Source organism: Squalius cephalus, assembly GCF_949319135.1.
Source record: "Squalius cephalus genome assembly, chromosome: 1".
NCBI lineage: Eukaryota > Metazoa > Chordata > Actinopteri > Cypriniformes > Leuciscidae > Squalius > Squalius cephalus.
In genome coordinates this window covers 40,788,367-40,802,577 of record NC_137122.1, presented here as the reverse complement: position 1 = coordinate 40,802,577, position 14,211 = coordinate 40,788,367, and the positions used below count along the sequence as shown (strand labels likewise).

Below are 14,211 nucleotides of genomic sequence, written 5' to 3'. Positions count from 1 at the left end.
CTGTTGTCCTGGGAAGAATGAGGAGGATTGACGTCTTTCTGGCCATCTGCTGCTCTCTCCCATCCTTTGCTCTCTCCTTCACTCTTCTTTGAGCGGATTAAAGGTCTTTGTCTCATCATTGTGCGAGAAAATTTTGACTCTGTGTGCATGAAGGGATTTCGCTCGTCCACCGGTCTTAATGCGAGAGCGAGACGGGATTTAAATGCGCTTCACGTTGACATCGACTCTTACACAAGAGGCATTAAAGCACAAACCACTCGAATAAGTTTAAAATAAATTGTTACGATTTTATTACACACACCACAGACAGCAGCTGATGTGGTAGTATGAATTCAGAGGGATAGGGGACACCGTGAGGCGTTTCAGAGATACATTTAGTGGGGAAATTAAGTAAAGTCTATCATAATAAATACAGTCAGACAAAAGACATCATAAACTACAGCTAAAATTTGCAATGATAATCCATCATAGCAAATGACAACAATGTTAACAAAGTTATACTTAAATTGTAAAGGAAAAAACATATAGCTCTTTCCGAGATTCTTACATAGATTAAGAGGCTCAATGGATTTCGTAGTTATGCTTTAAGTATCAACTCTTTCAGATAAATAAATACAGACAAACGAGACAGTTATTGACGTACAGTAAGATTGCAGAACTATATTGTCCATTGCTTATGATTCGGGAAGTATTTGATGAGAAATTTGTGAGTTCATACTGAAATGTGGTATTATTGTATCAAATCTGGGCATCATTTGAGATGTAGATCTGTAGGCTACTAGGCTCTTCTCTTTCCTGACTCTCCATTTTATTTCATGGGACAAACAATTAAGATATCAATATTTTCTATTTTAGCTTATTTACTCAACCGTTCAAAGTTTGGAGTCTGTAAGATTTTTTGGTAATACTTCACTTAAAGCGTTTATGTGTAATGCATTATAAAGGTGTTCATAATGTACTTCATAATCCATCATATCGTTTCATAAATAATTGAAAGTGTCAAAGTGAAAATGCATTATAATAATCACAGATTCTTTGTTGAATCTGAAATTGGTTGTTTGTCATGTTTTAATGTATTATACTTTATAAAGGTGTAATATAATGTAATACACAATTATTATATACACAATAAGGTATATTATAATGTATTATAAATGTGGTTACAATTATTCATTCAGTTGTAACTTAATGGTTACACTTGCACAATGACAATAACGTACTACGTCAGGTTTGTGTAACTGCACTTGGCCTAGTAACTTTGAAGTGTATAAGCCTGACGTCACACACCGACTAATCTAAACAGTGTTTCAGTAAATCCATGAATGCAAATGATGCTTTCAGTATATGATTCACTTTTTTGAGGAACAGGAAAGAACATGAGGGGTACGGGCAGAAACTTTCTTGTGTTACTCACGGCTGCTTGTGACGTCCTTGTCACCAGTAAAAGAAAAACCCAACAAATCATAAAACGGGAGTTTTGGAACAACTTTGGACTGTTTACTGCCTCGACTCATTTGAACTGCCTGTTGTCATTTCTTTGTTTATGTTGCACTGGCAGCGAACAGAGGACATCTAGGCTACACAAGTAAACTAAGGCAGCTCAAATGAGTCAAGGCTCATCATTGAGTAAGTCTGGGTTTTATAGTGCAGGGCACTGACATCCAGTGTAATAACCAGTCTCCCAGTAACCTGGATACATTATATGACAGGGAAGTCAAAGACTAAATAAAATCAAGACTGGCACAGCACGTGCAATAAATGCTCAAAGCACTCGTCCGGTGGATTCCAATTTATTATTGAAATCCTGTAAAAGCAAATTACCAATAAAAGTAAATAACTTACAAGTTACTAGACTATGTTGTGTTGCTAGACTATAAAGCTGACACTAAGAAACATACTTGCCAATGAACCTTCTATTCAATTATGTCAAGTTTCTCAAAGCAGAACAAACACACAACACACGTAGGTACTCAAAGTCTTTGCCAAACATCAATACACCAACTCTCATCCAGCAAGGTGGATGCTGAAATACTGAAGAAGTATTGTGAAAATGTGGTAAAGCTTTGTCTGTTCCTGTTCAGGGCAGGTCACAAGGTGGGATGGCATGGCGTCTATCGTACGCCGTGTCATCACTTTCCTCTCCATCACTCGCCACGTCCATCATTCGTTCTTTCTCCTCATCCTCCTCAGTCTCGCTCCCTTTATCGCGCTCCCGTTCTCGCAGTCTCTGTCTTTCTCTGTCTCTTTCCCGGTCTCGGCCTCTCTCTCGGAAACCTCTGGGAAGTGTGGTAATCTGCGGGATATAAAGTGATGATGAGAGTCATGGAACAGCATATCCACAACAAAAACATCATAGTATAGGAATAATTACCTGATCAGACTGACATGTATAGTTTACTCACACTCATGTCTTTACAAACCGCACTGTAAAAAAATATTTGTCATTTTTTACAGAAAAAGACTGCAAAAATGCTACAATAAAAACCTGTTCATTGGTTAACTGTACAATATACAGTGAACAACTGTTAATAGTTTAACATTGCGGTCAAATTACTGTAAAATGTATGTTTTTTGCCAGGAACAACTGTGAACTGGTGTAAAACAGTAAAATAATAAAAATAATAATAAAACAGTCCCTGTGTGCCAATTCAAATATCATTATATTTTATACCACTACTTTTGTTTATGCTTATTTTTGTTTTTTTCTTACTCTGATGGTGTTTTGTCTTGTGTGTATGACTCTGTGCACCATTCTGTATTGCCTTTTTTTTTGGACAGGCCCCTTACATTGAACACTGATTCATCACGAGGGCTTCTATTGTACCATCTGTATTATTATAGTGGTTATTAGTACATTTTTAGCTGATTTTGTGCCAGCCACCGGCAGCATTTTTGCATGTTAATGGCTCATATTTAGTTGTATGAATATCTGAACATGCAGTATATCAAAAGAATGTACAGCCTATTCTTTAAAAAAAAAAAAATATATAATAATTATATATATTGTGTATATACAGTATATATTCTAGCTTCATGCATTCTTTATCAACAATTGAATGTGGGTAAGCTTAATAAAAAAGCAATATTTTGAACAAAAAGCTGAGAAAATAGAGACTTTTTCAAAAGAAATGTTTTTCAAATTTGCATAATCAACGTGTTTATTGCTTGTTTCTGCTTCATCTTCGCCTGTGTTTTGATCCGGAGATTCTATACTCTTTCCGAAGATGCATAATAGCGCCCCTACCGTATAACAGTGAAAACATGGATTGACGGAAATTTCCGTCAATGGCGGGGAAAGAGGTACGTTTAAAGGGGTACTTCACCGTTTGCAAAAATGGGCTTTCAATAAAACTTGTCTGTCCATACAGTAGAAAGTAGTTAAGTAGTAAATAGATATAAAGTATCTTGCTTTAGTAGAAAATGCTGCTCAGCAAACTTTTAGTCATAATGGTGTCGACTTTTATTGCTCCCATTCTGTCAGTTCCCCCCAACCCGAAGCAAAACATTCAAAAGGTTCAAAAAGCATGCAAAAACAGACTTCATGGATCAGTCCAATTTGTGAACAAATCATTCAGAGGTTTTGTGAACTGGGTAAAACAAATCATTGACAAGATCTGACTCAAAAGAAAGATTTCTTCACAGATTGGACAGTGTAGCTTCTCTCATAAGCACTCCAAAACATGTCAAGGAGCGCTTGACAGTGAATAATGACTTAGATCTCGTTCTGTTCCTGGCACAAAACAATTCTGAAATATTAGCTCAGAAGACTTGGCAATAAAGCACGCAAGTTGTATGGATCACTTTTGTGGTATATGGAAAAGAAAAAGAGTTCATTTTATGGTCCACAGAAGAAAGTCAGTCATGCAGGTTTGGAACAACATGAACGAAATTTCGATACCTTTAAGACCAAAGTGTGAGGACATTTATTTGAGAACATCATAGCTTAAAAACTTTGATCATCAAAAGAAATCTACAATGACTTAAAGCCTCACCTGGTTGTCGTAAGTGGGCAGGGCACAGTATCCAGGCTCTGTCCCGCGTAAAAGACGAGGGGAATGTGTTCGGAAAGGCCTCGGGGAGTGAGAGCACACAGAGCGAGGGGAAGGCGAACGGATGGAGTGAGGTGATGGAGAGCGGACGGAACGGGGCGAGTGCGGGATGGAGTGCGATTGAGACTGTGAAGGGGTCAGAGACGGGGCGTGATGATTAAGCTTAGGGGGGCGTGGGGATCGAGGGGGCAGTTCAGGTGGTTTGAGAGGATCAATAAGGTCCATTTCAGTGAGGAGAGGTGGAGGGGGGACAAACTCCTCGTCTGATAGGGGGATTTCCCCGTCGATCAAAGCGAGCTCTGCCCGTGATAGGTGGTCCACAATGCCTGCCCCGAAAGAGTCGCCCACCACATTAATGGAGGTGCGCATTCTGTCACTAAAGACACACAAGAGACAGCTCTAAAAGCTGATACAGAACAGCTCAGGACAGTTGTTTATGTTCATGAAGACAGTTGATAATTAGTCAGGACCGTCGTCAGGGGGGGATGTAAGAGACGGCCCCGTACATAACCCAAACAGAGCTGTTTGAACTCACAGAATCCAGTCGACAGCAACGAGCAGGCTGATGTCTTGAGTCGGAAGGCCCACAGCGGTCAATATTAGCAACATGGTGACCAGACCTGCACTGGGAATACTGGCTGCTCCCACACTGGCCAAAGTCGCTGTCATACTGTAGAGCAAGAAAGAGAGAGGATTATGATACTACAATGACGACTGAGACATTATGGGGCGGCACTGACAGATATAATCTATTATGAAGGAGTGAAAAGAATGAAAAAAAATGGAGTTCAATGGAGCAAAGAAGGAAAATAACAACAAAAGTAAACTGAAAATGGATTGGAAGAAGTGTTAGCTCAGTTAAAGGGGAACACATGTGATGTATCTGCAGGTTTTGTAAATGTTTCATAATTATAGAGCAATTGTAATAAAAATAAATTATAATAACTGTAATAAAAACAGACTGTTAAGGCACAACAATACAAAGGATAGTAAAGTCAAACATGTGACTCATAAATCAAGACTGCATTCAGGCTGCGTGTGAGAACAGAGCAAAGAGACAACAAATGGCATTTTAAAAATGGATTATATGGAAGCAATTCTTATCTGAACAAATAAAACAAAATAAAATGACTACAAATTTGCAGTCAGTATATGGATTACAAGGAGTGGTCTTACCTGAACAAAATAAAATAAAATAAAATTACAAAAATTTATAAAATAAAAATAACTACAAATTTGCAGAATAAGCAACTTACAAACTAATTGTTAATCTTTTTAAAAATGAGAAAATTACAAACTAGGAGCCAACTAAAAGTATTTCTCTTCAAAGAGAAATGGATTTTGCTGATGAAAGGGTTATTATTCTTTATTGCAGTCACGGTTTGTCTGGTTTCAGTTCCATAGTTCCATATTTCCTTACCTGACAGTAATAATCTGTCCTCCATCTAAGGCAATGTCATTCATCTGGGCAATGAAAATGGCAGCCACGGCCTCATAGAGTGCAGTGCCATCCATGTTTATGGTGGCTCCAATGGGCAGCACAAAACGAGTCACGCGCTTATCAATTTTTAGATTCTCCTCCAGACATCGAAATGTCACTGGCAATGTCCCAGCACTGAGAAAGAGAAAGTTATATTGATCATAATTGTTTAACAAATGTTAATTTGTCATTTGAAAAACTGCCCTGACTAGCATGTGTCCAAAAACCCACAACAACAGTAATTATATATATATTTTAAAAAGGATAGGATTGCATGGATATTCTGTGCCAAATTGACAGTTGGTTTAACATTCAGTAAATGGTTTGGCTTAATAGATGTAATCCCACAAACCCAGATTTATTCATAAACAACTCTCTAAAATATGTTTTCATAATATCCCCTCCCTTCCATTTAGACTGATTAATCATTTAGACCTCTATTCTGGAGAACTTCAGAAAATGTGTGTTTTATTTTGGCCAGATTAGATAATGTGATTTATGATAATGTCTAAAATATATCAAGTCATCCATCAGATTTTTTTGGGTTATGCTTGAGTTTATAATAAACATCTTAGACCACATACCCAGTACAAAATATATAGGCCTATATATTTTTAACATAAGAATGTGTTTTGGCTGTGCTATATGTAAAACAGAGATTGATTGCAGTAATGCTCTACTCAAGTCAAAAAATGTTTTAACCAAATGTGACCTTTAACTCTTCAGTCTGTGCAGCCAGAACTCTTCAATCAGCATATTTCCATAAACACATGATGTGAATCTGCTGGCTGTACCTGCTGGCTGTTCCCAGAGCGGTGATCCATGCTTGGAAGATGCCAGAGTAAAATGTGAAGGGGTTTTTCCGAGTCACGGTGAAGAATATCAGTGGCAGGATGATCCCGCCATGAATGACGAGTCCAACTATGACTGTGACCATGTACATCCCCAGCTGTCGCGCTACCACTTCCAAGTCACCGATGGCAGCAATTTTCCCACAGATGAGGGAGGCAATGCCAAATGGAGAGTACCTGAGGATAGGCCAGTCGAGTTACTTGGAGGTCAGTTATGGGGTTTTAGCTGCTCTGTTTAGAGTTTGAAGTGGGGTTTTTTTAATGTTGCTGAGCAATTATTTTTTGTTCTCTAATTTTGTTTTTCTAGCATTAATAGGAAATAAAAACTAATTTTAATAAAAAAATTTGACAGACAGACAGACAGACAATAAATACATAAATCTGTGACCATTTTTTTAATTAAATGTATTTGTGTATTGGTCAATGGGGTTGAGGCAATATTATCTGTAGAGCTCCATTGGAACAATATTTATTGTGAAAAGTATTATACACATAAACCTGAGTTGCATTGAAAATATTTCTCTAAAAATATTTTTATTAGAATAATGCTGTTTATAGAGAATGAATATATGTATATTTAAATATCTTCTTTTACCTTTAGTACAAAGACTATATAAAAGCCAATCACACTTAATTTTTTCCGTACACAGAATAAATGGGTATTTATATATTTTTATATAGCTGCATTTATATTTTAGAAAGAGAGAGTCTCACACAAAAGGATCATCATATTTATCCAGTTTCGCAACATGAGTGGCAAATGGGAAGATGTTACTTCTTCTGTGGTCTAAATTTAGTTCATCATCTTAATTGCTATGTATAAATATTTCATCGTCTGTTATGGTAAGCAACAGATGATGTTTATTGTAGCATTTGAACAGTTTACATACTGTGAGCGGAAAACACAGGACACAGTTAGTTACAGATGGGACGGTCTCAGGGCTGACTGGAGTCTGTCTTTGTTGTCATATGCTTTTGCTTTGGGGTATTTACTTATTCTGTGTTTGTTCTTTTAATGTTAAAAATGTATTAGAATATGAAATGAACACGTTCCATCCCATCTCACTCCTTTTGTGCTGTAAAATGGCCTGATAGATTTATGGATCAAGCTTTTCATTTCTGCAGACATGATTCAAAAATTCAGTCTCTGTTTTCAGTTATTTCTGACAGTGTGTGGGTATCTGTCTGCGGTCTGTGTGTCGGAGGACGTATTACATCCAGAATAAAACTTCCAAAAACTTACTCATGGGAACACAAATATGATTCTGCTCTCTCTCTCTCTCTCTCTCTCTCTCTCTCTCTCTCTCTCTCTCAGATTCTTGTCCTGTTCTCTTCCTGACAAATTCCCCTCTCTCTTTCTTACGCGCTATACTTTTATACTTTAATTCGCTCACTCTGCTGATCACCTTTTAACATGTTTGACAGATTTAAACAAAACCTTTGACACTTGTCTAGCCTGTTTTATTCTATGTATTAGGAATCAAAACATACAGAGTTGAATTAGTGATATTTATGAGTGGATGACACTCAAAAATGGCTAAAACAACATTTGTTGCAATAGATATATAACTGCAATTCTAAATAAATGCAGAATACTGACCACATGATCATGGACACCATCTTCATAATGATCTCATTAAGGATGTTGAAGAAATCAGACATGAGCTTCCCCCTCTCTCCCATTTTCCCCATGTAGATACCAAACGTGATGAAGAACCCAATCAAACCTTACAAGTAAATCAAATTTACAATTAAAAACAATGAAATGGAATACAAATCTATCTGTTTTCTATCAATAATTTGTGACATAATTTGGATTTACAGTAATGCAGCTACATTTAGAATTGAAACAACACTTTTTATATTTGTTTGGTACTTAAATACATTTATGCTGCATTTTTTTGTTTCAAATACAGAAAAACTGGATATTCTCTAACCTAAAACATTCATTCCCCACTTCATTTCCAGTTTCTTTCTACTGACAAGGATCGGTTCTGTTTGGTTCTGGACTGGCACAGCTACTTTTTTCAGCACTGTTTGAACCTGAAAAGAGAAGCAAGATAAAGATGATCATTCTGTAAAACACTGTAAAAAGCAAAACACTTTTAGACAGAATATTTTAGTCTAAATATATTATAGGCTAAGTAAGTAAAACGTATGAATTACCATATAATTTCTAGTCTAGCAGATATGTTTATAGTCAGATATATTTTTTTCCCTTCTTTTTTTCTTGGAACTAAGAAATATGACCCTAATAATTCACAGTGGAAAACAGGAAAAGGATGTTCCCAAAAGTCCCTGCATGGCACATCACATTTAATTTTATCATATTAGTCTCTATCCTCCACAGTGTTGTGAAAACTATTTTAGTGTGGTGTTGCTATGAAAATGCGATGTGCAACACGCTCAAAGCAAACAAACTCTTAGGGAAAGAGCTCATGATTCAGGTGGATCCACTTAAACCATTAACTGTGAAATGGTGCATTTAAAACACTGAAACACATTAACTGGAAGGGACTCCTCAGATGAGAGCTTGGTTATTTGGAATCAATCTCATACACATTGCAGTAAAGTTTATCATCTGCTGTGTTAAGGGACCATCACTGTGATCAGATTAAGTATTCAAAAGCATCACTGAATTAGAGTAAATGGAAGAATATGTGCTTCTGCAATACTAAATATAAAGCACAGTGTGAACATACAGTATCTTTAAATTAATTTTAAAAAGAGTGAACGTGTCAGGCTTGTTCTGTTTTTACTTACTTTTAGGTTGTATTACATTGTTTCCTTGTGTTGCGTTCCTGTTTCTTTTTTCCCGCTTAACTGTCTCCTAGGTTACAGATTGTGTCCCTGTTTGTTTCCATGGTTACCTATGATTTGCACCTGTGTCTAGTTTAGAGTTCCTTGTATATATAGCCCTGAGTTTCTGTTGTCTCTTGTTGGTTCATGTCATTGTTTAATGTGTATTGTGCGTTTGTATTAACCGAAGTATCTCTTCAGTGTTTTGGTTTCATGGATTAAAGATAATTGAAGTTATCATTCTGAGACATTCGTGTTGGATTTAGTGATGGGAGAAACAAAGCTTTTCAAAGCTTTGAATCAATTCAACCAATTGCTTCGCAAAATGATTCACTGTTTCGAAGTGTTTGAAATGCCACAAACTAGCGACACCTGCAAAAACTCAGGCCAAACATGCTTAAAAAAACTTTTATAAACCCATTGCAAATATTTTACTGAAAGTAAAATCTATCAAATGCAATTGACTGATCATTTTATACGATTAAATATCAAGTGTCTGTATAATATGTGTTCGTTTATCAATTTTCAGGGCTTGTTTTGTTTGTTCCATCATGGATGGCTCAGCTAAACAGGCCAATAAGAGACTATAAACTATTATTCCTTTTTATTATACTAATGTCAAATTAAAACATCAACAAATTAATCAGAGATCAGGTAAAACCAATAGACACTTGTTCAATGGTTCTCCGCTGGGGTTCATGGGTTCACAGGTTCACAAATTTCATCGCCCTCCAGTGGTGATTCATTGACATTTTTAAATGTTTTGAAACAGTTATGACGCAACGAAGCCTCGTTTACTGAAATCAAGTGAATTTGTCCGTTTGATACATGGTCTGAACTACTGAAAATGAAAAATGAAAAATCAAGAAGCACTGAATGCAAGTAAAATTTGGCTCTTTGACTGTATCTTCTGCTGTAGGTCACATCTGGAAAAAAAAAACTATGCTTCCATGCAAATAATAAAATAATTGTAAGACTTGTAAGAAAATGCCGGGCAGTCTGGTTGAGGAACAACCACTCCCCGAGAAGACAAAGGTATGGGGTTCCATTTGTGCCGAAATTATGTCGACATGCTATCTGTCTATGCTGTGTGTCGTCTTCCATGTCTATGTGTCTGTTCACTGTCTATGTCTATGTCTGTCTGTCTATGCTGTGTGTCGTCTTCCATGTCTATGTGTCTGTTCACTGTCTATGTCTATGTCTGTCTGTCTATGCTGTGTGTCGTCTTCCATGTCTATGTGTCTGTTCACTGTCTATGTCTATGTCTGTCTGTCTATGCTGTGTGTCGTCTTCCATGTCTATGTGTCTGTTCACTGTCTATGTGATTGCCCACATGACTCAACTTTTGTCTTTGTCCACTCAACTTACTCCTGTCATCTGTCCTTGTCGTTTGACTGTGTCGTCTTGCGTGTCAATGCTGCATGTGTCATGACTATGTGTTTTTTCATTCTGTCGTTGCTATGTGTCGTTGCTATGCGTCGTTTCCCTCTGTCGTTACTATGTGTCGTCTTCCATGTCTATGCTATGCGTCGTTACTATGCGTCGTTACTATGCGACTGTCTCTCTTTTAAATGCCTATTCCACGAGTGGTAGTCTACGATTGGCTGTTTTAAAATATAACTAATATCGAAACAAAATAACAAAATAACCCAGGCAGTCTCATCTACGAGACGTTTAGGCCTCCTCCAATACTGACAGCTGGGGTAATAGTTTGCAGGTTTGCTTAGTGGTAAACTTTTTTCATTTGACTGGTTCAACCGCCACCTGCCCGAATTTAATTAACATATTATTTCACGTCACGTCATCCGCCCGATCCGCGGTTTATCTGCATCTCTAGTGTGTGTGTGTGTGTGTGTGTGTGTGTGTGAGAGTTGGCTCGGCCCTCCCTCATGCAGTTTAATTGGTTGACATCGTGTGTATGATTGACAGGAACAGAATGTGAGGCTGATCAGACAGTCAAAACAAATGTGTGTGCGCCTTTAGGCCTATATCATTTTTTTTGTTGGTCTTTGAATTAGTCAATTATTTTAAATACAATTAAAATCATTCATTATTAGCCTACATAATGATTTAATTCCTATAGGCTATATTTTTAAAAATAGAGTCGGCTCTTCAGATATGCGAGCCAGCTCCCGACGTTCACCTACAAGAGCCGGCTCTTAGATCCGGCTCATTCGCGAACGACCCATCACTAACGCATAGTAACGACGCATAGTAACGACGCATAGCATAGACATGGAAGACGACACATAGTAACGACAGAGGGAAACGAAGCATAGCAACGACAGAATGAAAAAACACATAGTCATGACACATGCAGCATTGACACGCAAGACGACACAGTCAAACAACAAGGACAGATGACAGGAGTAAGTTGAGTGGACAAAGACAAAAGTTGACAGTGAACAGACACAGACATGGAAGACGACACATAGCATAGACAGATAGCATGTCGACATAATTTCGGCACAAATGGAACCCCATAAAAGGACCTTTCTGGAAATTAACATTTGAACTCTCTCTTGTGAAGTTAGCATCACCATTTGAGATGCAAGTCTCACCTCAGAATACATCTCTTTCCCTCTTCCCCCACTCCCTCTCTCTCATGCTGAGATCACCTGAAATTCACCCAAAAATCTATATGGTTTAAATGTGAATTATTATCATACAGTTTTATCCATGTTTGGTATCATTTGAAATGTCTCAGTGCGACTGGTACAAATGTCTCATTCCCAAAGAAGTAAACCAAAAGGTAATAAGGTATTTAAGAGTTTAGAGATAACTCACTCACAGAGGAGGGTGTGTCTTCCAGGAAAACAGGATCCTGCTCTCAAAGGTGTAAACTCAAAGCAAATTCCCATTGTTAGCAAATGTTTCCATGTAAATCAACACTCTGTCCCCAGTAAGTCTGGGATGGTGATTAATGCAAATTCCCACTGTGAGCTCATGTTTACGTTTGAAAAGAGGTTTCTGCCTTGGTCTGAGTATTTAGGGAGATGCTGAAGAAGGCTCGTGGCGATTTGTAACTCAGATTAGCCCTTGATGCTGAGAGTGGCCGAGACTCTCAGCATCATGTATTTTCTAATGTCAGGTTCACATCTTTTCTCTTTATTCCAGAGCATTTGATGTTTTGTATTTATTATCTTTGAACTGATTATGAAATTGGCATGATACATTTACCTGACATAATAAATTGTTACATTTGATTTTATTCTACCCAAGTAGATTAAACGGATTCATATGTTCTCACAAGTTTTGCGTGAGATTAGTGACGACTAATATTTGGCATCAATTCAAGTGTACTTGGTTTGCAAAGACAAGAAATGAATTTCCATTTAGAACAGCAAATGCTGCTTGACCAATCTAAATTTAGGTGTGTCTTACCTCTGTTTTAATTTAATGTTACTTTAGATAACTGTACGTGAAAAACCACGACATGGCCAATCCAAAGCTATTATAAGAGAAGTAATGTTGGTCAGCTTATATCTGTAATAGTGGCCATACCTCTACTGAAGTAAACGTTTAAATTAAATTCAAGTGTATGCAATTCCATGGGGGCTATACCAAAGTATTTTTGATTGTGTAAACGTGAATGTGACCGATCTCAGGTATATACCAATTACCTCTGTTTGATGATCGTCAAAACTGATGAGATTGAGATCGTGAGACCCGCATTAAAAACATAAAACGTGAGGACCTCTGAGCGACATAGTTTCCTAATCTGAACGGGGTAAAATATACTTAGAGTTAAAAAGAATAATCAAACATTCGCTCACTTTTAATGATGCTCAGATATCATTAAAACCTTTTTTCATTTATGGAGTCAGATGAAATAACGAGGTAATACATATGAGAAAATGTATTTCATTTCATTTTGTTGTGTTGCGTAAAAGGAAAGACATTAACGCGCAGAAACCTTCACCCGTATTATTGGAAAACCGCCATTGGACCTTTAGTCGGGCTTACATAATGATGCATCCGCCAAATAAATACGCAACCTTTAAAGTGCCATCTATTATGCTTTTTTTATATTACCTTTCATGTAGTTTGTAATATATCTGTTTATGAATGTAAAATGACTGCAAAGTTTTAAAGATCAAAGTGCACAACTAATAGGCCTAAAGTTATTGTCTCCGAAAAAAAAGAATAGATTCTTAACTGCCGAAACAAGTCGTCAGCAACTCCAATCTCACCTCTGTAACATATCTAAATAACATATCTAAGGTTTGTAACAAATTTGCATAATGCCAGCCTAAGGTCTACATTTGCTGCCTGCAAATAACGTTTACTAAGTACTTTGACCGACCCTCAAAAACTGTAGTTAAGCTAAGAAGCAACATGTCGACAACACCACATTGCTACAACATGTTGAGAACACTTTTCTGCGCTACGTTCAACTTTGCATGCACTTCCAAAGGATGAGGACTCGTGCAGGAATTGATACAGTAAAACTGACATTAAACTGACAGTAAAACATTTTTACTGTTCATATCACTGTGTATAGACCTTATGTAGCCCCGCCCCTTTTCAGTGCTGCACTCATTATCTTTTGTCTTCCGGTCTGTATTTTCACAGCGATCTTGCGTATTTATGAATGAACGGCTCGGTCTACTTCCCGGTCTTCCCGGTCTACTGAGATTTCTTAAGATATCTGCTTTAAACATTACAATCCTCATGATAACTTTCATTAACTTTACATGAAGTAAATCCACTTCAAAAGCTAATTACTCCTGGACAGCAATGCCATAGAAATATACAGAGCGACCGCAAAAACAGAAGTTCAAAGACAATATTCTAAAGATGGCTGCGCCCTCGTTTCTCTGGCGCATAAGGTCTATACAAGTGCTGAGGAAGCATCCGAAGCTGAAATTCAAATATGGCAATGTGCGTTCTGTTTTTGACATACGCTGTAAGCAATAGACCAATCACAACAGACGAGGTCATCTGACCAATCAGAGCAGAGTAGGCTCTCGGAAAGGAGGAGTTTAGAAATAATGAATCCTTTATCAAGCTGTTTCAGACACTGTAAGAA

At 37.3% G+C, this 14,211-nt stretch overlaps 1 protein-coding gene across 3 annotated transcripts in view; it reads right to left on the bottom strand.

The window, feature by feature from the left end:
* Positions 1-263: 263 nt before the first annotated feature.
* slc1a9 (solute carrier family 1 member 9) overlaps positions 264-14,211 on the bottom strand; it is a 39,128-nt gene continuing 25,180 nt past the window's right edge. For all 3 annotated transcript variants that reach the window (XM_079863557.1, XM_079863556.1, XM_079863555.1), the window contains exons 5-11: positions 8,318-8,423; positions 7,981-8,107; positions 6,324-6,557; positions 5,470-5,664; positions 4,585-4,719; positions 3,993-4,425; positions 264-2,293 (exon numbers count right to left, since the gene is read on the bottom strand). In XM_079863557.1, coding sequence (XP_079719683.1) covers positions 2,078-2,293; positions 3,993-4,425; positions 4,585-4,719; positions 5,470-5,664; positions 6,324-6,557; positions 7,981-8,107; positions 8,318-8,423 — 1,446 coding nt within the window. In that variant the 3' untranslated portion in view covers positions 264-2,077. The remainder of the gene's footprint in view (positions 2,294-3,992; positions 4,426-4,584; positions 4,720-5,469; positions 5,665-6,323; positions 6,558-7,980; positions 8,108-8,317; positions 8,424-14,211) is intronic.